The 25,990-nt window shown below is 42.2% G+C and overlaps 1 protein-coding gene across 3 annotated transcripts in view; it reads left to right on the forward strand.

Annotated features, from left to right (window-relative positions):
- The window catches only part of LOC133572254 (adhesion G protein-coupled receptor F5-like), a 53,131-nt gene extending 28,725 nt beyond the window's left edge, over positions 1-24,406 (forward strand). For 2 of the 3 annotated variants that reach the window (XM_061925093.1, XM_061925092.1), the window contains 15 exons: positions 542-607; positions 2,076-2,111; positions 2,191-2,279; positions 2,360-2,421; positions 3,258-3,382; positions 3,459-3,677; positions 3,798-3,995; positions 15,649-15,777; positions 15,861-16,048; positions 18,065-18,256; positions 18,332-19,705; positions 22,215-22,256; positions 22,392-22,433; positions 22,512-22,560; positions 23,530-24,406. In XM_061925093.1, coding sequence (XP_061781077.1) covers positions 542-607; positions 2,076-2,111; positions 2,191-2,279; positions 2,360-2,421; positions 3,258-3,382; positions 3,459-3,677; positions 3,798-3,995; positions 15,649-15,777; positions 15,861-16,048; positions 18,065-18,256; positions 18,332-19,705; positions 22,215-22,256; positions 22,392-22,433; positions 22,512-22,560; positions 23,530-23,666 — 2,948 coding nt within the window. In that variant the 3' untranslated portion in view covers positions 23,667-24,406. The remainder of the gene's footprint in view (positions 1-541; positions 608-2,075; positions 2,112-2,190; positions 2,280-2,359; positions 2,422-3,257; positions 3,383-3,458; positions 3,678-3,797; positions 3,996-15,648; positions 15,778-15,860; positions 16,049-18,064; positions 18,257-18,331; positions 19,706-22,214; positions 22,257-22,391; positions 22,434-22,511; positions 22,561-23,529) is intronic. The other variant, XM_061925094.1, reaches the window with a different exon arrangement.
- The last annotated feature ends 1,584 nt before the right edge of the window (positions 24,407-25,990 follow it).

The raw sequence follows: 25,990 nt of genomic DNA on the forward strand, positions 1-25,990 counted from the left end.
TGAGTCAACAAAACTATTAGTATCACTTTTGGGACTCATTCTGCCAATCCTTTGTCTTCTGGCTCCATAACCTTCCTGAGTCCAATAACTTATTTTGTCTGTCAACAATACAACTTATATGTAAATATAACAAAATCATTTGATGTGTAGAAAAAAAAAACGGTACACTTGATAGAGAATAGAACTGGAAAAAAAAACATAATGACCTGATACTTATACCACACTTGGTAGTGAAGTGAAGTGAATTACATTTATATAGCGCTTTTCTCTAGTGACTCAAAGCGCTTTACATAGTGAAACCCAATATCTAAGTTACATTTAAACCAGTGTGGGTGGCACTGGGAGCAGGTGGGTAAAGTGTCTTGCCCAAGGACACAACGGCAGTGACTATGATGGCGGAAGCGGGGATCGAACCTGCAACTCTCAAGTTGCTGGCACGGCCGCTCTACCAACCGAGCTATACCCCCCACTGTAATGGTACTATTAGGTGTACTAGTTTTTAAAATAAACACAAACACGAGTGTCATGTTTTTCCTTACAGGTGACTCTCTATGTCCAATCACTACAACATTCAGTACTCCATCAATCACGTCTACAACAACCTCTGGTATTGTATTTGTTCAACAATTCTTATTAGAATAAAGTCAATCTTTATAAATAATGCATATACAAGAAGTCCTCGGTATACACACAAGTTCTGTTCCTGGTTCAGTTTTGGTGAAGTTGGAATGTCGACCTAAACTTGTCCTAAATTCTCACCTAAAGTATCAGTAGAGTGTAAAATCAAATTGACTTTATATGCTTATTTGTGTTTTGTTGTATCCATTCAACCATATCTAGTTGTGTTTACAATCTGCAAAGTATGTGAAAATGTAACCCAAATGTCACAAAGTGACACACATTTAGTCGGCTTTTTTGAATATTCCACTCTGAAATTCCTTCGGTAATTTCCGTAAATTGACATCACAAGGGGAACGTTTCTGCACTCCGACCATATTATTAGATCAGTCATACTGGAAATACACAAAAATGTGAAAGAGATGTGCTGTTTATCATTCATAATCGTTATGTAAGACAAGAACACATTTGTTTGACTTTTTATGCATTCTAAATGGTAAATAAATATCTAACAATTGAGTCCTTTTCCATTTACATGTTGTGACCTGAAAATTAACCAAATATGAGAGATATTGTTATTATAAGTGCTAACGCAGACGGATTATTTTAGCCGCGCATTGATAGCAGTGAGCTAATGTTAGCTTATGCTGCTATTGTTGACACACTGAGCTTCTGCTTGGTCTCAAACTTACTAAAAGCATATTCTAAATTAAAGTTCATGCATCTCTCACCTGCTAGTAGACAAATGTGGCCACGGACCGACAGGCTGGTCCACTTTCACAGATGTCGAAAAAGACAGAACTAGTTGCCACACCTTTTTTTAACCCTTTGTGAGGATCGTGATTGATTCTTCATTTAAACGGAATTGTGTGAGCGTCCCGTTGGTCGGCATCCCCGCGAGAGTGGAAATATTACAGTGTTTGTTTTATTATGGTTTATTTGTTAGTTTGCATGTTTAGCACATAGCACTTCTACTAATGCTACATCGTCACAATGAAACTGCATTCATCACTTGGCTTCTAAAACTTATTGCTCATCCTCTTTGTGTTCGGTCTCAAAAATATAAGGTCCTGGATCATAATTGTTCCCAAAGTAATTGTTGTTGGCTCTCACAAAGTCTGCTTGATTAGCATTGTTGTTGATAGGGAAGGGATCTGTGGTTCCTCCTCTACGTCACGCAAGCGTGTGACTGGCTTCTCCATTATCTCTCAAAATGGCTTGGGAATCTCTGTAAGATTGAGCCTATTTTAATCATATCTATTTATTTGCAAACTTTGGAATTCTTTTGGTGTCATGAATCAAATATGTATGATAATAGCTTCAATATAGAGGCAACTTGTTTTCCCATTCTACTGGTACTTAAAGTCATTCACATTGTTCACAAAACGCACAAAGGACATATTAAATATGTGTATTACATTATATTTGAAACTGATTATTCAACGTTTGCCCTGCAGATTCTTTCCCAAATCCAACACCCACTTCATTATTTGGTAGGTATTTTACACCGTGACTTCATCTCACGAGACTCGATGTACACGTTTGTACTGAGAAGCTCTCTCTGTTTTTTAGTCCTGCCGGTGTCGTTCACCATCGACATGAACTTCGACCCAGAGTTCAACAACATAAACAACTTTGTTTACATGACGGTTAATGACTCAGTAAGTACATATGTCTCCATCACTTGACACGGACATGTTTGTTGAGTAAACATGTTTCTTATACTCACCGTCTCCAACAGATAACGAGACAAGCTCCAGAGCACATCGACAACCTTGTGTCAGCAGAGCTCATTAACTTCAGGTATTCTTCATTCTTGTCTTTGGAATATCCAGCCCTTTGTTAAATGAGTGATCCATTTGCCTGATGCTTTAAGTTTGTGTGCATGAACATAACACCTTGCTAATGTATTCAAAGATGACTTGAGTCCTGAGAAAAGTGTGTTGTTCCACTGAAGCTCTTCAGTGTGTCTACTATTGTATTTATGTTTTTATATATGTTTTATTGCCTAGGCATGTAATGTGTCTTTGGAAAGCTTGTTTGTTGACATTCTTATTATTTTGACCCACATGCTACCGTAGACTTTCAGAATTTATCAGTTGCAAATATTTTCCATTGGTTATTGATTGTAAATGAATTTGACCTGAATGCATTAGCTACACCGTATGATAGAAACAACTCTGAACTTAGAGCTTTGACTGACACCTCACTTGAGCTGATAGAAACGGTTCGCTTCAATAGCCACGATAGCCAATCAAATTCCATGATTGAAACATCCGAGTCTAAAGACCCAAGACGATTGTCCATTTTTTTCTGACTTATAAAAGTTGTTACAATGTTGGATAATCGTGTTAAAAAATGCCAAATCATCAACAAAAACGCATGCCTGGGTGTGAGCTTGTTGAGAGAGAGGAAGCAGATGATGCCATTTGGTGCCAGGCCCAAGACCGGAGGCCAGGGTATCTGAAACAGAAATCCAAGTGAGAATGACAATATGAGATTACATGTAAAAAAGGTGAAATCAATGAAACAAAAATCAACAAATAAAACAGATGGAACAATGAGAAGGGGTTAAAAGCAGCATTTGCTATCTTCAAGTTATTCTAATATAATGAATCTGATTTGTCTGTTTTCAATAGTTCTGGTAGCACCATCGTTAACTTCATCCTCACTGCAAGTGAGCCAATTGAAGACTCGGATGTTGAGGCCCTTTTGACCGGAATATTTAATGACCTGCGGGTCTTGTTTCCTTTAGTGCTCGACAGTAAGTCATTTTTCATCAAACTATTCTTTCAGCTGCAGTAGAACAAATCCATACCCTGTTCTCTTTTCTTTTGAAGGTGATGAGCCCTTAACTTTTCAGCCAGCTGAACTATTCATTGAGCAGACTCTGACTGTGATCTGTGGGCCACCACCAGATGATGCAAACTTTGCTGAGCCTATTACAGCTGAGTGGAGTCTCAATGGTGAAATAATAGCAGAAGACGCCCAACATATCATTTCAACAGTTGGTAGAAATTCAACGCTTACTATCTTGAACTTCTTTTTTACTGACAATGGTAAGAACAACTCCACGCTTTCAAAATAAGTCATCACATGACACCTAAATGCATCGCATATTTATTTAGCGGATCTGACTGGTGAATATGTGCTTTAAACACAAACATCCTTTATTTCAGGATTCTATGAATGTCAGCTGAGGGATAGCATTGCTATTTTCCGGCAGCGTTCTTCCGAATTCATGCTTAATGAAACACCACGAATCCAGGTACGGCCGCTTGATACGAGTAACTTGTGTCAGGTCGGGCAGACAGTGTCAGTGACGTGCTCAGTCCAGGACCCCTACATCGTGGAGTTTGACGTTGCAACCAGTTTCGGTAAAAGTCAAAAGTCTGCAAATGATTATCATGTATGTGTACTCTTATGACAAAATATTTTCCCTGGGCAAATATATATATATTTTTGTCCTGTCTAGCTACTCAGGCAAATCATATTGTTGATGTAGATGCTGTACAGATTTACTTTACAAAAGAGAAGTGTAGGATACTTCTCTTGTTGTCTTATTTGTCTTTGAATTTTATTAAATGGATTTATATTATACTTTGGCAAAGCCGGACTGGAGCAGGAGGGGATAGAAAGAGAAAAAAAACGAAGACAGAGGGGGAAATTGCGGGTGCAAGAGGGGGGTAAGATAAAGAGACAACAACAAAAACAACACCAACAACAACGACCACAACAAACACAACAACAACAACAGAACAGCATCAGCAAATAGGATATGTACAAATATGATAATAAAAGTGATAGCAAAGAAGCAGTTAGTGAAATAAATATTAATAACACAGAAATGACAATGAGCATTATTACACAACAACTGGAGCACGAAAAATACCAATAGAAATAGCACTATTGATAACGAACAATGATATTGATAATTACCTCAATTATCAACAATACAATTCTTTCAATTACAACAATACATACTGTATATGTAATGATAACTTGATATACAAAACAAAGCAGATAAATGGAGGGGAAGAAAGACAAGCAAACTGTATTAACCTTGTAGATTGTTATAGTAACAATCGGTTAAGCATTGTCAGTGTGCCATGTGTTACCCAGTTTCCCTAGGGGAACAACGTTAATATATGTTTGATGAAACGTGATTATATGCATGAGTGTATGTATGCATATGTGCTTTCATATGTACAGTATGTGTGTAAGTATGTTTGTACAGTGAATGTGTGTGTTGGATGTATGAACTTTGAGTGTGTAGGTATGTACTGTATTTGTGTATGTATGTGGGAGTGAAGCACGTGTGTATGTATAAATATATGAATAATTGTGTGTATGTGAGTATATATGTGTATTTGTATGTACAATATATTTGACTTCCGTTATGTGCGGGAGCCAGAGTATGGCCCCAGCCACACACAGAGCCAACCTCAAAACATCAGGTGTGGTGCCCAGGGAACAAGGGACCATATATATATATATATATATATATATATATATATATATATATATATACATACAAACCCCGTTTCCATATGAGTTGGGAAATTGTGTTAGATGTAAATATAAACAGAATACAATGATTTGCAAATCCTTTTCAACCCATATTCAATTGAATGCACTACAAAGACAAGATACAGTATTTGATGTTCAAACTCATAAACTTTATTTTTTTTTGCAAATAATAATTAACTTAGAATTTCATGGCTGCAACACGTGCCAAAGTAGTTGGGAAAGGGCATGTTCACCACTGTGTTACATCACCTTTTCTTTTAACAACACGCAATAAACGATTGGGAACTGAGGAAACTAATTGTTGAAGCTTTGAAAGTGGATTTTTTTCCCATTCTTGTTTTATGTAGAGCTTCAGTCGTTCAACAGTCCGGGGTCTCCGCTGTCGTATTTTACGCTTCATAATGCGCCACACATTTTCGATGGGAGACAGGTTTGGACTACAGGCGGGCCAGGAAAGTACCCGCACTCTTTTTTTACGAAGCCACACTGTTATAACACGTGCTGAATGTGGCTTGGCATTGTCTTGCTGAAATAAGCAGGGGCGTCCATGAAAAAGACGCCGCTTAAATCGCAGCATATGTTGTTCCGAAACCTGTATGTACCTTTCAGCATTAATGGTGCCTTCACAGATGTGTAAGTTACCCATGCCTTGGGCACTAATGCACCCCCATACCATCACAGATGCTGGCTTTTGAACTTTGCGTCGAAAACAGTCTGGATGGTTCGCTTCCTCTTTGATCCGGATGACACGATGTCGAATATTTCAAAAAACAATTTGAAATGTGGACTCGTCAGACCACAGAACACTTTTCCACTTTGCATCAGTCCATCTTAGATGATCTCGGGCCCAGAGAAGCGGGCGGCGTTTTTGAATGTTGTTGATAAATGGCTTTCGCTTTGCATAGTAGAGCTTTAACTTGCACTTACAGATGTAGCGACGAACTGTAGTGACAGTGGTTTTCTGAAGTGTTCCTGAGCCCATGTGGTGATATCCTTTAGAGATTGATGTCGGTTGTTGATACAGTGCCGTCTGAGGGATCGAAGGTCACGGTCATTCAATGTTGGTTTCAGGCCATGCCGCTTACGTGGAGTGATTTCTCCAGATTCTCTGAACCTTTTGCTTATATTATGGACCGTAGATGTTGAAATCCCTAAATTTCTTGCAATTGCACTTTGAGAAACGTTGTTCTTAAACTGTTTGACTATTTGCTCACGCAGTTGTAGACAAAGGGGTGTACCTCGCCCCATCCTTTCTTGTGAAAGACTGAGCATTTTTTGGGAAGCTGTTTTTATACTCAATCATGGCACCCACCATGCACCTGGGGATAAGTTGATTGGCAACACTAAATTGGCCCTAGTGTGTGGATGTGAGTGTGAATGTTGTCTGTCTATCTGTGTTGGCCCTGCGATGAGGTGGCGACTTGTCCAGGGTGTACCCCGCCTTCCGCCCGATTGTAGCTGAGATAGGCTCCAGCGCCCCCCGCGACCCCAAAGGGAATAAGCGGTAGAAAATGGATGGATGGATGGATGGCACCCACCTGTTCCCAATTAGCCTGCACACCTGTGGGATGTTCCAAATAAGTGTTTGATGAGCATTCCTCAACTTTATCAGTATTTATTGCCACCTTTCCAACTTCTTTGTCACGTGTTGCTGGCATCAAATTCTAAAGTTAATGATTATTTGCAAAAAAACTATTTTTTATCAGTTTGGACACTGAATATGGGTTGAAAATGATTTGCAAATCATTGTATTCTGTTTATATTTACATCTAACACAATTTCCCAACTCTTATGGAAACAGGGTTTGTATATATGTATATATATATATATATATATATATATATATATATATATATACACACGCATATACATACATACACATACACACATATACATATACACATATACATACATATACATATATACATACACACATTTACATACCTACATCCATACACACACACGCACGCACGCACGCACGCACGCACGCACGCACGCACGCACGCACGCACGCACACACGCACACACACACACACAGTTACAGACTCCGGAGACCAGCCAGTGCAGCTCGCCAGTCAGCCCAAATGCCAACACGCAAACAAGAGACATCAACACCTCCCCCACCAAAAGACTCCCTCTCCCCCAACCCAAATCCGCACAAACACACCACCACCCAAACAACTGAGACACAACACCCACACCAGACAAGAGGGCCGGGCTCCCATCGCATCAAGTCACCAACACAGGCAAATGGGCAAATATGTAATTAAAGTTTCCCTTGTTGGTGCCTAAACATCCATCCATCCATCCATCTTCTTCCGCTTATCCAAGGTTGGGTCGCGGGGGAAGCAGCCTAAGCAGGGAAGCCCAAACTTCCCTCTCCCCAGCCACTTCGTCCAGCTCTTCCCGGGGAATCCCGAGGCGTTCCCAGGCCAGCCGGGAGACATAATCTTCCCAACGTGTCCTGGGTCTTCTCCGTGGCCTAGGGTCGGACGTGCCCTAAACACCTCCCTAGGGAGGCGCTCGGGTGGCATCCTGACCAGATGCCCGAACCACCTCATCTGGCTCCTCTCGATGTGGAGGAGCAGCGGCTTTCCTTTGAGCTCCCCCCGGATGACAGAGCTTCTCACCCTATCTCTAAGGGAGAGACCCGCCACCCGGCGGAGGAAACTCATTTTGGCCGCTTGTACCCGTGATCTTGTCCTTTCGGTCATAACCCAAAGCTCATGACCATAGGTGAGGATAGGAACGTAAATCAACCGGTAAATTGAGAGCTTTGCCTTCCGGCTCAGCTCCTTCTTCACCACAACGGATCGATACAGCGTCCGCATTACTGAAGATGCTGCACCGAGCCGCCTGTCGATCTCACGCTCCACTCTTCCCTCACTCGTGAACAAGACTCTGAGGTACTTGAACTCCTCCACTTGGGGCAGGGTCTCCTCCGCAACCCGGAGATGGCACGCCACCCTTTTCCAGGTGAGAACCATGGACTCGGCTTCTGCATACACACAAAAGTGACTGCAAGACATACTTGATCAACAGCCATACAGGTCACACTGAGGGTAGCCGTATAAACAACTTTAACACTGTTACAAATATGCGCCACACTGTGAACAAGAATGACAAACACATTTCGAGGTAACATCCGCACCGTAACACAACATAAACACAACAGAACAAATACCCAGAATCCCTTGCATCCCTAACTCTTCCGGGCTACAATATAAACCCCCGCTACTACCAAACCCCGCCACCCCGCCACCCCAGCCCCCCCTCCCCAATCTCCCGAATTCGAAGGTCTCAAGGTTGGCAAGTATGAACTAGGATGATTTCCTTCGCTCTTCAACCAAATAAAAGCACGGCAAAAAATTTTCAAACAAGCTGGCGAACCGCGAAGAGGGCGGTCGGTTGATAAAGCGCGGTAGAGGCGGTCGTGAGTTAAGTGGTGTTCACTTGAAACTGTATAACTCTTATTAGCGTGCGTGACTTTTGAAGATTAATTGCTGTTACAAACGTTTGTGTTGTGTTGCTTCTTATTTGTCATTATTACAAGCTGATTTTTAAATTTTAATGTGGAGCAGCGGCAGCTGAACCAAATATGACAGTTTGTCACAATTTCCACTGTCAGATGGATAGTAAAGTACCGATAGCAGTATCATTAGTCCAAAATCTCCACGGTCCAGGAGGACCAACCCAATTAGGAACCGGTACTAGCAAATACTGGTACTCGCTATAAATCCCCACTGGTGAATGTTAAAGCCCTTCCAATTCACCTTCAATTTAAAGATGACCCTTCACAGTTTAGGTCTGGAGACATGGCGATTAAATGGGTTATACTTGTATAGCGCTTTTCTACCTTGATGGTACTCAAAGCGCTTTGACACTATTACATATTCACACAATGATGGCGGGAGCTGCCATGCAAGGCCCTAACTAGGACCCATCAGGAGCAAGGGTGAAGTGTCTTGCTCAAGGACACAACGGACGTGACTAGTATGGCGAAAGCTGGGGATCGAACCAGGAATCCTCAAGTTGCTGGCACGGCCGCTTTACTAACCGAGCCACGCTGTCCCCTAGGTCCCCAGTCAGTCCATCAGCTGGTTCCGACAATTAATTATATGTGGTCTGCCGCCTCATTTAAAGTGGTCCGCCACGCCATTTTATACGTTCCGCCACATCATTTAACGTCACCTACGACAACATTTTAACTGGTCCGCAACGTTATTGCATGCGGCCCGCCACACCTTTTTGTGTGTCCGCCAATGTTATTTTATGTGGACCGCCACAACATATAACATCACCCACCGCAACATTTTAATTGGCAATGTGGCGGGTCACTGATTAACAACAACTTTGTATTTCACACAACTTGCAAGACCACAACAATGGCGACCTTCATCCAAAACAGTATCAGTCGGAGAACAGACTGTCTTTTCCTTTGGAAAAACTCCTTCCATCAATCCACACAGCCTTTTGAATTAACTCCCACACATTCAAAAGTTTTGTTTCCATGATTCTCTGATTGATATATATATATATATATATATATATATATATATATATATATATATATATATATATATATATATATATTATAACAAAACAATAATAATATAATCAACTAGAGAAATGGAGTGTGACAAAAATCCAAGAGGCAGTCCGGGAAGCAATGACATGAGGAATGACGAGACACACAGCTCATCAACACGGGAACGAAGGCAGACTGCTTGGAGGACGATAAGAAAGACATGGGACCAATCAAACACGAAGGGAAAGAAAACACAGAAAGAGAGAGAGCAAGGTTGCAAAGAGCAAAAGGATCGCTTACGGTACAGGAACGGATGGTTACGTTCTGGCCCGGAACGCTGGTCTGCATTGGCTTAAGAAGCCCAGGGAGATCATCAACCAAAGGTGCGCTGAGTGCTGATTGCTTGCAGCTGCTTGCTGCCGCCGGAGTGACACGTGCAGGAGAAAATCGGCCGTGGGCGTGTCCCGAGGTGCGCTTCGCGGGGCTCTTTGATGAATGCGCTTTGGCATGCGCCCAGGCGGTGACAGTACCCACCCTCCTTATGGACCGATCCCAGATGTCATAAAAGTAGGGCAAAGTCAAGGGAGGGTGGAGGGGTGAACTGGAGGTGGGTCGCCGGCCCAAGTGTCCTCGAATCCACCGGGGATGAGTCTGGTGGCTGCGGCGACTAGAACGCAGCAGCAGCCGGCGAGGCAGATGACCAAGAAACGGCCACCTTCTTGGCCGTCAGCCATGGTGCTGAAACTTGGGTCTGCCATTGAGCAGAAGCGGACGCTGGCCATGGTGCTGAAGCATGGGTTGGCCGTTGAGCAGGAGTGGGCGCTGGCCATGGTGCTGAAGCATGGGTTGGCTGTTGAGCAGAAGCGAGTGCTGGCCATGGTGCTGAAGCAGGCGCTGCTGACACGGGGGCCAGTCTGGCTGATGGTGCTGACAAGGGGACCAGTCTGGGTGCTGGTGTTGGCTCGGGGACAAGTCTGGGTGCTGGTGCTGGCTTGGGGACCAGTCTGGGTGCTGGTGCTGGCTCGGGGACCAGTCTACGTGCTGGGACTGGCTCGGAGACCAGCCTTGGAGTGGGTGATGGCTCGGGGACCAGCCTTGGAGCGGGTGCTGACTCGGGGACCAGCCTTGGAGGGGGTGCTGGCCCGGGGACCAGCCTTGGAGTGGGTGTTGGCTCGGGGACCAGCCTTGGAGCGGGTGCTGGTACAGGAACCAGCCTTAGAGTGGGTGCTGGTACAGGAACCAGCCTTGGAGCGGGTGCTGGTACAGGAACCAGCCTTGGAGCGGGTGCTGGTGTGAGAACCAGCCTTGGAGTGGGTGCTGGTAGAGGAACCAGCTTTGGAGCGGGTGCTGGTACAGGAACAAAGCCTAGGAGCGGGTGCTGCTGTGGGAACCAGCCCTGGAGTGGGTTCTAGTGTAGGAACCAGCCTTGGCGCAGGTAGTGGTGGTCTGGCTGGGGGCTGCGGTTTGGTCTGTTGGAAAACAGGTGGTGGTGGTCTAGCAGGGGGTAGCCTGGCTGGGCACTGCTGTGCTACCACACCAGCACTGCCACCAGTACTATCTCCCCCTCCAAAAGCGGATGCCAGACGCTTCCTGCCGACTGAGGAACAGTCACTAAGGGTGGAAGGCAGGAGGCCAGGCAGCGGGTAAATTCTTCCATCCCAATATTACTGCTAAACAGTCCAAGATAATGTTGAGGAGGGCTAGAAAAAATTTCCAGGACGGTGTTCGAAAAAAAAAAGACATAGTAAGTGGGTCTAGTATCACTGGGGTTGGAGCTAGAGTCACTGGGGGCAAAGCTACAGTCACTGGGGACGGGGCTACAGTCACTGGGGAACGGTGCTAAGGAAACTGTGCCGTCTGGTCCCTAATTAATTGGCCAGAGCGTACTGTTATGTTTGCAGGAGGAGTGTAGATGGCACAGACCACAAGGGGGGGTAGTTAAGCTCTGTGTTTTATTGTATGTATATATATATATATATATATATATATATATATATATATATATATATATATATATATATATATATATATATATATATATATATATACAAACCCCGTTTCCATATGAGTTGGGAAATTGTGTTCGATGTTAATACAAACGGAATACAATGATTTGCAAATCATTTTCAACCCATATTCAATTGAATGCACTACAAAGACAAGATATTTGATGTTCAAACTCATAAACTTTATTTTTTTTTGCAAATAATAATTAACTTTCCTGGCTGCAACACGTGCCAAAGTAGTTGGGAAAGGGCATGTTCACCACTGTGTTACATGGCCTTTCCTTTTAACAACACTCAGTAAACGTTTGGGAACTGAGGAGACACATTTTTTAAGCTTCTCAGGTGAAATTATTTCCCATTGTTGCTTGATGTACAGCTTAAGCTGTTCAACAGTCCGGGGGTCTCCGTTGTGGTATTTTAGGCTTCATAATGCGTCACACATTTGCAATGGGAGACAGGTCTGGACTACAGGCAGGCCAGTCTAGTACCCGCACCCTTTTACTATGAAGCCACGTTGATGTATCACGTGGCTTGGCATTGTCTTGCTGAAATAAGCAGGGTAACGTTGCTTGGATGGCAACATATGTTGCTCCAAAACCTGTATGTACCTTTCAGCATTAATGGCGCCTTCACAGATGTGTAATTTACCCATGTCTTGCGCACTAATACACCCCCATACCATCACAGATGCTGACTTTTCAACTTTGCGCCTATAACAATCCGCATGTTTCTTTTCCTCTTTGGTCCGGAGGACACGACGTCCACAGTTTCTAAAAACAATTTGAACACTTTTCTACTTTGTATCAGTCCATCTTAGATGAGCTCAGGCCCAGCGAAGCCGACGGAGTTTCTGGGTGTTGTTGATAAATGGTTTTTGCCTTGCATAGGAGAGTTTTAACTTGCACTTACAGATGTAGCGACCAACTGTAGTTACTGACAGTGGGTTTCTGAAGTGTTCCTGAGCCCATGTGGTGATATCCTTTACACACTGATGTTGCTTGTTGATGCAGTACAACCTGAGGGATCGAAGGTGACGGGCTAAGCTGCTTACGTGCAGCGATTTCTCCAGATTCTCTGAACCCTTAGATGATATTACAGACCGTAGATGGTGAAATCCCTAAATTCCTTGCAATAGCTGGTTGAGAAAGGTTTTTCTTAAACTGTTCAACAATTTGTTCACGCATTTGTTGACAAAGTGGTGACCCTCGTCCCATCCTTGTTTGTGAATGACTGAGCATTTCATGGAATCTACTTTTATACCCAATCATGGCACCCACCTGTTCCCAATTTGCCTGTTCACCTGTGGGATGTTCCAAATATGTGTTTGATGAGCATTCCTCAACTTTATCAGTATTTATTGCCATCTTTCCCAACTTCTTTGTCACGTGTTGCTGGCATCAGATTCTAAAATTAATAATTATTTGCGAAAAAAAAAATGTTTATCAGTTTGAACATCAAATATGTTGTCTTTGTAGCATATTCAACTGAATATGGGTTGAAAATGATTTTCAAATCATTGTATTCCGTTTATATTTACATCTAACAAATTTCCCAACTCATATGGAAACGGGGTTTGTATAATAACGAAACATTAATAATATAATCAACTAGAGAAATGTAGTGTGACACAAATCCAAGAGTGTGTGTGTGAGTAAGACTATGTGTGGAGATTAGCTGCTGAGTGTTACCGTAGTGTTGAACGAGAGGCGGAAGATCAGGAGGGACAAGGCAGAGCTCGGAAGTCTGTGAGCAGGCAGGAAGTCGGGGGGGCTATAGCGGGGCGAAGAAGGTCGAAGTCCATGCGGGAGGTCGAGATCCAAGAGGCAGTCCGGGAAGCAAAAGAATGAGGAATGACAAGACACACAGCTCATCAACACGGGAACGAAGGCAGATTGCTGGGAGGATGACAAGAAAGACACGGGACCAATCAAACACGAAGGGAGAGAAAACACAGAGAGAGAGAGAGCAAGGTTGCATAGAGCTAAAGGATCGCTTACGGTAAAGGAACGGATGGTTACGTTCTGGCCCGGAACACAGGTAAGCCCAGGGAGATCATCAACCACAGGTGCGCTGAGTGCTGATTGCTTGCAGCTGCTTGCTGCCGCCGGAGTGACGCGTGCAGGAGAAGAGCGGCCGTGGGTGTGTCGCGGGTCTCATTGATTAATGCGCTTTGGCATGCGCCCGGACCGTGACACTTTCTTTGCTTGGAACCTGGATCTGCCCCGATACGTTCTTGGTATAGCGTCATGTTTGTAACGCAATCCAAGATAAGTTATTGATACTGTCTGCTATTTAACATCAGCATAGCCATTAGAAACCTAATATTTGTGCCAATATTACAGCAGACATCAATTACAACAGAACTAAACGGTGTGCCAGCAACTTGAGGGTTCCGGGGTCAATCCCAGCTTCTGACCTCCTAGACACTGCCGTTGTGTCCTTGGACATGACACTTTACCCACCTGCTTCCAGTACCACCCACACTGGTTTAAATGTAACTTAGATAATGGCTTTCACTATGTAAAGCACTTTGAGTCACTAGAAAAAAAGTGCTATATAAATATAATTCACTTCACACTAAACTGCTGTGACTTTAGCCACAGATGCCTGGTGGGACGTCATAGGTTGAACAGAAATACAAAACATTTATCCGCGCTAAAAGGAAATAAGTGTAGGGAGGCACACAGCGTGTGACCAATAGTCACATTCGAGAGAGTGCGTGGACACTTGGACTTCACACATAGGTGTGAAAATACAGAAAAACAAACGTTTTGAGAAATCAGACTAATTTAGTGCATGGAAACAAAGTGAAATTTGTTTGAAACATTTGGGCTTTTGTCCAAAGTGTCCAACAGTCCTTAAGTCAGTAAAGGGTGAATTCATGAGAGTCACTTGAGTCCTTAGGGTCCATTTCCCCTGTAAATAAAAATTCATAATTAAATGTCAGTGTTTATCACAAGCACATTAGATTTAGCGTTAGCCTCTTAGCCTTAGGTATTCTCGGGGTGAGGCGAATACCTACACAAATGGCATGCCACTCATTACTTTGAGTCTGTAACAAATTAAATAGTGAATGTTTGAGGCGATATACCCTCGTTCCACTTGTTTACTGCCTATTTTTTTGCACATTTATTTACTTTTATTTCATATTTTTTACAACGTGGAGTCTCTGTAAGCAGCTCCAGTTGCTGCTTTGAAGGCCCGCTGAATACTTTGTATTCCTCTGTGACTACGCTTGAGTCAGTCACTTCTTGTAACTTTGCGTATCAAAATGAAGTTTGAAAAAAAAAAGAATAAACAACATAAAACTGCATATTTTTTCAAAGCCATATCTGAGTAAAATAAACTGCAAGATAGTTCCACTCATCAGCGTTCTTCAGCACACAAAAGTTTAAGTCATATGTTTTTTTTGTTCTTCTTTCTCTGTCAAGTAAGAAATAAGAAAAAAAAAACGTTGTATGGTACTGGCAGCGACAATCAATGTTTGAAAACCCCCCTGTGTTCAACCAATCAGCGTTGGCCAGCACAGCCCAACGTCTAAAGCTCCTGTAGAAACTTTGGAAAGTCCCAACTCGCTATTAGGAACTAAAAGAGTTCCTGTGGAACTTTATTTTACCCGGGTAGTTTTTTGGTAGTAACCAGGTAAATGGGAAAGTTCCTGTAGAAGTTCCTGCAGTGTAAAAGGGCCTGGTCTGAACCAAATAGGTGTATCTTGCTTTCATCAGACCCCATGACATGGTTTCAGTAATCCAGGTCCATAGTCTGATTGACTTCAGCAAACGGTTTGCAGGTGTAATGCAATGAATCTACTCGGACAAGAACAATGTATCCAGAAATTACTGAAGTTAAAGTAACAGAGTAAATGTAGCACGTTACTACTCACCTCTGCTCAAAGATGATCATTCAACATTTGCCGGGTTTTGAAGATGTAAATAATCAGTTTTGCTTTGTCTATTCCATGTTTAGACCAAGGACCTTCAATCCAATACCAGCATGTTATCACAAACTGCAGCGAAACAGATTTTAGGGTGAATTGTCAAGTGATTAACTTCACTGATTTTTCACGAGAGATCAGACTGAGGTTTCTCACAAACGGTAAGCATTGATCCAGAAGTGCAAAGATAATCTCCTCAAAGATTCATGTTTTTTGTTCCATAACTAAGGTATTTTCTCCCCAGTTTCATTCACGTGTGTTAATGATCCGATATTTGGAAATGGGCTTTTAAACGACACGGGTAGCGCTGTCTGTCAAGACGAAGGCGATGTTGGACAGATGACAGCAATTTGCAGGGAAAGTGGAGAGTGGGAAGATGAAGAAGACAACTGTACCAACCACAGGATTGAGGAGTTACTCCGTCAGTCATCGGTGAGCACTGAGTTTAAACGGACATATAAGTTTTACTTACATGGCGACTGAGTCCTCATAAGTTGGTCTGTAACTAATACCTGCACGTACAGTTTAAAATAGGGGAGCAATGCTTCATTTTTAAGAACAATCATCTTTTTCCATGATTGTGATTCAGTTCAAGAATGATATTCAAGGACTATGAAAAGACAGTGTAGTGAAAATTAATCTTAAAGGTAACTGCTTTCTTGTAAAATGAGTTGAAATGCCAATGCAAAAACAAGCACAAGGCATTGAAACAACGTTGAGAACTTGTTGAATTAGGTCCTGACGTTGAGCAACTCAAACCTAATGTTGAAACAACATGCTTTTTGACGACGTTAAATCAATGTCAAGTTCTGACGTTGATTTGACCGTTGAATTTTGGTCATTTCCCGACCAACATTCTACAACACAAATACAACATTGAAACAACATGCTTTTTGACTACGTTTATTAAATGTCAGGTTGTGACGTTGATTGAATTTCGGTCCTTTCCCAACAAATAACATGGATCTAACATTAGACATCAACGTTGTCTATTTTTACGTATACAACTATTTTGAAACATAGTTTCAAAGTCAGTTTTAAAGGACATGTATGTATAATCAACATTGTATTGATGTCTTGTGCCTGCTGGGTAATTAGTTACACGGGAAAGGATTTACTGAGAAATGTTTGATGAGAGGAATGACTTCATGTGGACGTCACATATACAGTATGTTCTTGCCTTGTACATCAATCACGTCAAAGTCTGTACTTCTATCCGGAGAACGGCAGTTTTAGAGCAGAACAGCACACTTTGGCGCCCCTGCTTGATGCTACAATAATGTAGCGACCTGGCAGTGATGTGTAGTGCTAGGAGTTGAGGTGTCCGACCATCTGTGAGGCCGTACAGTGGCTGAGGAGTTTGTTCAAAGAGATTGTTGATGGACCTTACAATAATAGCGTGGTAACAGCATTTAAAAAAGTCTGTTACTGGAAAACAATACCCAACACTGTGCATCGGTACCTCAAATTACGAGTGCTCCAGCGCACAAATTTGTGCTAGCAAAAATTTGGGCTACCCAATTGCAAACGTAACATAGCTTGTTAGCATTACTCGCTAGCTTATAGCTAGAAATACACAGCTTTGTTTTTCCAAGCATGGTTGTGAAGAACATGAGTGTGAATGACAGTGCTGAAAAGAAAAAGAAGCGGATGATATTCATTGAATAAAATAAATAAATCATCGAAAAACACAGAGGTATAGCTGAGTTGGTGAAGCAGTACGAGGGTAGCACTGCTACTGTAGCCTGCGCCATACTGATGCAGGACGCCTTTAAACTTAAAAAAAAAGATGTAGATTTTATTCTGAGGTGAGGAAAATGATCGAATCTTTCATGCATCACGATTGGACCTTGGACGATTCTGAATCGATGGACACATTTCTAAATATCGATTATGTATGTTGAAATGAAGTCACACGGACCATTTAGTGCAGACAAACACGGGAGAAGGAGAGGAAGACAAGATATGCTAGCTTTAACGCTGAACTCCCTTGAATGTGAAGTTTTGAAATAAGAAAAGAATAAATACTTTTAACAAAAGTTTAACTGGAACTGCAATACAGCAGAGAGTAACCAGCTAAAAAGAGGAAATTTGCAAGTCGATGAATAATTCATGAGAGACAATAATATCCACACGTGTCACAATACACCTACATTTATATGTGTATGTACATGTTTATATATATATATATATATATATATATATATATATATATATATATATATATATATATATATATATATTTAACGGGAATATGTCCTGTAATTTACCGTCATTAACGAAAAAGTAAGCAACAAACAAACAGGTGAAAACTTGACAACTTGCCTCAGTAATTATGACAGCAGATTAATGATCACAATTCCTACTCAGCAAAATGAGATCGTATAAGTTGGATGATTTCAAAGTGGTTTTGTTTGTAACACCATTTCCTCCCCTGAACTGTCACAGCAATTGACTGAAAGTGGTTTGGAAGCTTTCCTGGATGGACTCAACAGCACCGTTGTGGAACTCGCTCTGGAGGTTGCCGAGTCTCCTAACGACATTGAGGCCATTGTTAGGATTCTCGACAATGTTGGAATCTTTGTAACAACACCGGTGTCAGATGTAATGACTATTGCCCTTAATCCATCTTCTATTGAGGTATGTATATTCATCCCAAGTAACCGAGCCATACTGTAGATATTAACATGAATATTTATTTCCCTTTTGATTTAGGATATTCTATCAACTACAAGTGTCCTCACCATAGATCAGGCTCAGGAATCATGGGACTTTCTTAACGCTCGAGCTGTCACTGAGGTCCTGGGAACAAGAATTATCAGACCCAGAAACGAAAGTATTAGTTCCTTATTATTGTTCTCCCTGGAGTCAGTAACAAGTCGGTTTATTAATGAAACTTTGAACATCGCGACACCTTTGGTTCTCCTGAACAAAACAATGTTCCTCAGCAATTTCGGTGGGGATTTTAACTCCACAGTGGAGATAGACGTATCAGACACTAATGCAATCACGACTCTAACTGTGCTGACCTTTGAGTCCATGGATAATGTACTTCCCCCAAGAGACGAGGACAACTCCACAGGCAGGGCGATTAATGGGAGAGTGGTACTTGTGCAGTCTGATACCACAGTTAACAACATCACGTTCGTCTTTGACATTATTAACCAGACGCTACGGAGGCCTCAGTGTGTGTTCTGGAACTTTACCCTCTTCGAAGGTCTTGGAGGATGGGATGATGAAGGATGCAAGTTGATTGCAATGGATAGTGAAACCGTCACATGTCGCTGTGACCATGTGACCTCCTTCTCGATGCTTATGTCACCCTTTGTTCCAGCGTTTCCTGCCTTGGCCTTCATAACCTACATTGGCGTCGCTGTTTCCTTGGCATCTTTAGTCATATGCCTTATTATAGAAGCAGTCGTATGGAAAAAAATGAAAAGGAATGAAATTGCGTACTTGCGCCATATTTCTATCGTAAACATTGCATTGTCTCTCTTGATTGCAAACATTTGGTTCATCATCGGTGCCGCTATCGCTGCTCAACAACGAAGAAATTTAGATGCATGCGTTGCTGCTACCTTTTTCATCCATTTTTTCTACCTAGCCCTTTTTTTCTGGATGCTAGCATCTGCCCTGTTGCTGTTGTACCACGCGGTCAACGTCTTTGGCACACTTACAAAACAGAAACGGTTGGCCATTGGATTTTGTCTTGGCTATGGGGGCCCTCTGATTATTGCATCCATTACGATAGCTGTAACTGCACCAACCAATACTTACATCCAAATAACCGGGGCCTGCTGGCTCAACTGGACCCAGTCCAGAGCTCTGCTGGCATTTGCCGTTCCGGCACTCCTTATAGTGTTCATAAACATTTTGATCCTAATTGTTGTGGCTACAAAACTCATTCAGAGTAACATTTCGACAAACGATGTATCGGAAGATACGAGGCAAAGCTTGAAGGTCATCATTCGGAGCTTGACTGTCCTCACACCCTTTTTTGGAATAACCTGGAGTCTTGGAGTAGGAACCCTCATAGACCCAAGAAACCTTGGAATCCACGTCACCTTTGCACTCTTCAATTCCCTGCAGGTATGTTGCTTGTGCTATTTTTTTTAATTTATATGTATAATACATGTATTTACATTGTTTCAGTGTTGTTTATTTTTACTTCCTTCAACCGTGTGAAAGAAAAAAATTATGAAAATAAAAATGAAAAATAAATACACTTTAATATAATTAATTAAATTATATATATATTTATATATATATATATAAATATATATAAACCCAACTGACTTTCAGGTCAAGTTCATCCAACCTGTTGTACAAATGTTGGCGTGGACATGAATGATTGCGAAAGGAGCAGAAACGATATTGAAAAGATGATGTTTTTAAAATAAAAGAGGACTTATGTCAACGTCACTCCACTCCTCGGTACAGATGTCACACAAATGATCAGCGCTATGATTCTCACCCCCTTCCTAAATCTCCTATGCGGAATAATGGATGTAGACTCTGGACTGACACCAATACCATGTGGGACAATGTTTACTTGTTTAGACCCTGGACTCTGGACTGACACCAACACCATGTTGGACAATGTTAACTTGTGTAGACCCTGGACTCTGGACTGACACCAACATAATGTGGGGCCATGTTTACTTGTGTAGACCCTGGACTCTGGACTGACACCAACATAATGTGGGGCCATGTTTACTTGTTTAGACCCTGGACTCTGGACTGACACCAACACAATGTGGGGCCATGTTTACTTGTGTAGACCCTGGACTCTGGACTGACACCAACTCCATGTGGGGCTATGTTTACTTGTGTAAACCCCGGACTCTGGACTAACACCAACACCATGTGGGACAATGTTTACTTGTGTAGACCCTGGACACTGAACTGACACCAACACAATGCGGGGCCATGTTTACTTGTGTAGACCCTTGACTCTGGACTGACACCAACATCATTTGGGACAATGTTTACTTGTGTAGACCCTGAATGTGGACTCACACCAACACATTCATTGCACAAATAATGTGATTTCAATGAACCATTTCCATGTATTGCAACTGTTATGTGGGGGCTATGTTTACTTGTGTAGACCCTGGACTCTGGACTGACACCAACATAATGTGGGGCCATGTTTACTTGTTTAGACCCTGGACTCTGGACTGACACCAACACCATGTGGGGCCATGTTTACTTGTGTAGACCCTGGACTCTGGACTGACACCAACTCCATGTGGGGCTATGTTTACTTGTGTAAACCCCGGACTCTGGACTAACACCAACACCATGTGGGACAATGTTTACTTGTGTAGACCCTGGACACTGAACTGACACCAACACAATGCGGGGCCATGTTTACTTGTGTAGACCCTTGACTCTGGACTGACACCAACATCATTTGGGACAATGTTTACTTGTGTAGACCCTGAATGTGGACTCACACCAACACATTCATTGCACAAATAATGTGATTTCAATGAACCATTTCCATGTATTGCAACTGTTATGTGGGGGCTATGTTTACTTGTGTAGGCACTGGATTCTGGACTGACACCAACACCATGTGGGACAATGTTTACTTGTGTAGACCCTGGACTCTGGACTAACACCAACACCATGGGGGACAATGTTTATTTGTGTAGACCCTGGACTCTGGACTGACACCAACACAATGTGGGGCCATGTTTACTTGTGTAGACCCTGGACTCTGGACTGACACCAACACCATTTGGAACAATGTTTACTTGTGTAGACCCTGCACTATGGACTGACACCAACACCATGTGGGGCCATGTTTACTTGTGTAGACCCTGGACTCTGGAATAACACCAACACCATGTGGGACAATGTTTACTTGTGAAGACCCTGGATGTGGACTCACACCAACACATTCATTGCACAAATAATGTGATTTCAATGAACCATTTCCATGTATTGCAATCGTTTCAAGATATTTATAGTCAACAAAAATGTTCTCCACTTCTCAACTATCCACTTCTTGTGCTGCATCGCTCACCGTGGCGGCCAAAAACAAAAAAAACAAAAAAAATATTTTTTTAGTTTTGAATAAAATAACGATATCGAGACATTATGTTGTTTGAAAACGTATCATGAGATGTTACCATATTTACCGTTTTTCCCCAGCCCAGACATAAATAACAAGTAAAGTAAATCAAGTAAGGAAATATTTTTAAAACATTCTGACTCCAGGTGGTGATTCCCTAAATAAAATCACTTGTTCCTTAGCCCATTTCGGACTTTCTTTGAACGTTTCATTAAAATTCACCCATAACTTCCTGACTCATGCTGCCGACTGCCTGGCGAACTCACCTGGTCAAAATACATTTCCCCTTGAAGGGAAAAAAAGACGACAAGTCCAAATCAGTTAACCCTTGGATGATCATTTATTCCTGAACAAGCCTGAAGGTGTAAACAGACAGGATCAGAGTTCTGCATGAAAATGTGTGTTTTGCAACACACACACACACACACGCACGCACCCACACACACGCAAGCTTTCATAAAGTGTATGATCAAACGGACTAATATTGATTTCTGGTGTCCTTGCTTCCGACTGCAGGGCTTCTTCATATTAGTATTTGGAACCCTGTTGGACAGAAAGGTATGTTCCTTTTGTTTTTTCTCCCATGATGCACTTATTTGACATATTTGGGAATAGTTCAATAATCATCACAATGTCCACAAAATAATCCCTAACGAACTCATCTGCATCACCCTTTTTACCTGAACATTTCAGGTGCGCGACGCCATCACAGAAATAACTAGATTTGGAACAACGGTGAGTCAACGTCTCTCATTGGGGACCTTTGTCTTTCTGGAATGATGTGTTGAAGTATGATTTTGTCACTGGTTTCAGAGCAACGATACCCGACCCGGTAGGAAGATCAATTCACAGGGACAAAAAGGTAAACCTACGTTTAGTGGATTACATGAAGTACATGATAACATGAAGTACATGGAATACATGTCCTGCTATCGAAACCCTGTTTTTTTAACATTTGGCTACTGTGACCACACCAATCTATGCCTAGATATACTAGATACTACTAAAAATATTACCCTTCATATACTCATATACTAGATACTAATAGATATACATCCCCTCATATGCTCATGTACTAAGTACTACATGTACTCCCCCTCATATAATCATACACTAAATACTAGATATACTCCCCCCTCATATAGTAGACATACTAGATGCTAGATTGTAACCCTCTTCTTGTACCAGATGTATGGATACTAGATGCACTCCCATCATGTAAAAGATATACTACAGACTAGATGTATTCCCATCATATACTAGATATAATACATACTATTATATCTATATCATACACAAGATACTTAATGTTCTCACCCTCAATACTAGATATACTGGATACTAGATGTACTCCCCCTCATATACTACACATATGAGAATCTACGTATATTCCCCCCATACACTAGATATACTAAATACTATATGTATTCCTAGATTCCTAGATACTCCATATGTGTTTATATATATATATATATATATATATATATATATATATATATATATATACACACACACACACACACACACACAAACTGTACATTAAGACATTGTATAAATGTATCAAGATGAAATAACATAACCCTACATATGTGATATCTACATGTGATATCTACATGTGATATCAACATGTGATATCAACATGTAATATGTACATGTGATATCAACATGTGATATCAATATGTGATATGTACATGTGATAACAATTTGTGATATCAACATGTGATAAAAATTTGTGATATCTGCATGTGATATCTACATGCGATATCATCCACCTTTAAGTGTTGTCAATGCTCCAGTGTGGTCATCATTTCTCTGGTGTTGTTTTTTGTAGTCGATACCGAGACAACACAACCCACGGATTTCACAAATAGCACAACTGGGATTCATAGTAACTTTCTGTCAACGACCGACGCTGAGGCCAGCAGTATGGGGTCATCAAGAGAACCTTCTGAAGGCGGCGATACATGACAGGCGACACAGAGATGCCTGGACGTGCGGGCCAAGCCACAAACTTATTACTGCTGCGCTTTTGTCCGCCATCTTGTTTCACTTGGAACAGTAGTCGTACTTATCACAAATGTGTGTATTCAAACTTGGAACGGTAGTATTACTGATCACAAATGTCTGTATTCAAACTTGGAACATTAGTAGTACTGTTCACAAATGTGTGTATTGAAGTACTCTGTAGCTCAAGGGGGGATTTGAAGTAGTCAATGCTTGTAATTATGCTGCAAATGCACAGATATTCAAACATCACATTTATGAATGTTGTGTATATGATGTAATAAGTATATGTATATACATACATTTACTCTTGTGTAATTATCACTGCACTTAGGTGTTATTTAAGGTGTTGATACTTTGGTCTGATCATGGAGATCTGGTGCAATCAAGCACTTTATGTTCATGTTATTAATTTGTCACGTGTGTCTTTACAGTAGCACAGGTAGTACAATGCATTTCATAATGTAACTATAATATTTTGTGTGTGTACTGTATATATCATTAATACACAATGTAATATAATTACACATGCAGTTAATGTGCATAACACTTGATTTGTTGTGTGTGTGTGTGTGTGTGTGTGTGTGTGTGTGTGTGTGTGTGTGTGTGTGTGTGTGTGTGTGTGTGTGTGTCAGAATGACACACTTAAAATGTATTTGTAAATTGTGTATGTGGGATTAATTTTATTAAATCTTAAATGTCAATATTGTGTGCTTGGAAATTGTTTTGTCTTCAAAAAACGCAACATGAAATTGACTTTTTTCTAACTGCTGCTACACACACAAACACGCACGCACGGACGCAAGCACGCACGCACGCACACACACACACACACACACACACACCATTCAAATAACATATTGCAAAGTAAACATAGTAACTAAGAGTCATAAAAAAAAGAGGAAGAGACAAATGTGTTGGGAGGAGGCATTGTGAGTAATGAGACCACTACTCTGCTGAGTTCATGTCACAGTTTTGCTTTCAGGTGTTAAAAAGCCGTGATGATGACCCAGCATGTTGTTCACATCACTTCTCACTTTACTTGTCTTTCACACACTGCCATCAGTAACTAGTAGTTCCAGTAACTCTTTTTTTGCACCGTAATAGTTGATGTGAGCGCACATAGCTACTTGTAATTACCTAGTATTTAGTACTGTTAGTAACTCGTTGTTGGGCGCAGTTATAATTGATAAGAGCATGCTCAACTAGTACTTAACAAGTAGCTAGTAGTTCTAAAATACTAGTTTTAAAAAAGTAATAATTGATTAGTTCTTCACTAATTGTAATTAACTAGTAAGTAGTAGTTCCACTAACTAGTTTTTTGCACATTAACACTTGATGAGAGAGCACATAACTAGTTGTAATTAACTAGAAACTAGACATTTGGTGGCAGCTCCTCTCTCTGAGCTGCCACCTTAACGTGGTAGAGGAGTTTGCGTGTCCCAATGATCCTAGGAGCTATGTTGTCCGGGGGATTTATGCCCCCTGGTAGGGTCTCCCAAGACAAACTGGTCCTAGGTGAGGGATCAGACAAAGAGCAGCTCGAAGACCTCCATGAATAATAAAAAAAAAAGGACCCAGATTTCCCTCGCCCGGACGCGGGTCACCGGGGCCCCCCTCTGAAGCCAGGTGGGGCGCGATGGCGAGCGCCTGGTGGCCGGGCCTGTCCCCATGGGCACAGCCCAAAGAGGCAACGTGGGTCCCCCCTCCAATGGGCTCACCACCCATAGCAGGGGTCATAGAGGTCGGGTGCGATGTGAGCTGGGCGGGAGCCGAAGGCAGGGCACTTGGTGGTCCGATCCTCGGCTACAGAAGCTAGCTTTTGGGATGTGGAACGTCACCTCGCTGGGGGGAAGGAGCCTGAGTTAGTGCGCGAAGTGGAGAAGTTCCGGCTCGATATAGTCGGACTCACTTCGACGCACAGCAAGGGCTCTGGAACCAGTTCTCTCGAGAGGGGCTGGACTCTCTTCCACTCTGGCGTTGCCGGCAGTGAGAGGCGACGGGCTGGGGTGGCAATTTTTGTTTCCCCCCGGCTCAGAGCCTGTACGTTGGAGTTCAACCCGGTGGACGAGAGGGTAGCTTCCCTCCGCCTTCGGGTGGGGGAACGGGTCCTGACTGTGGTTTGCGCTTACGCGCCAAACCGCAGTTCAGAGTACCCACCCTTTTTGGATTCACTCGAGGGAGTACTTGAGAGTGCTCCCCCGGGTGATTCCCTCGTGCTACTGGGGGACTTCAATGCTCATGTTGGCAACGACAGTGAAACCTGGAGAGGCGTGATTGGGAAGAAT

The sequence above is a fragment of the Nerophis lumbriciformis genome, linkage group LG29 (genome assembly GCF_033978685.3).
Source record: "Nerophis lumbriciformis linkage group LG29, RoL_Nlum_v2.1, whole genome shotgun sequence".
NCBI classification, from domain to species: domain Eukaryota; kingdom Metazoa; phylum Chordata; class Actinopteri; order Syngnathiformes; family Syngnathidae; genus Nerophis; species Nerophis lumbriciformis.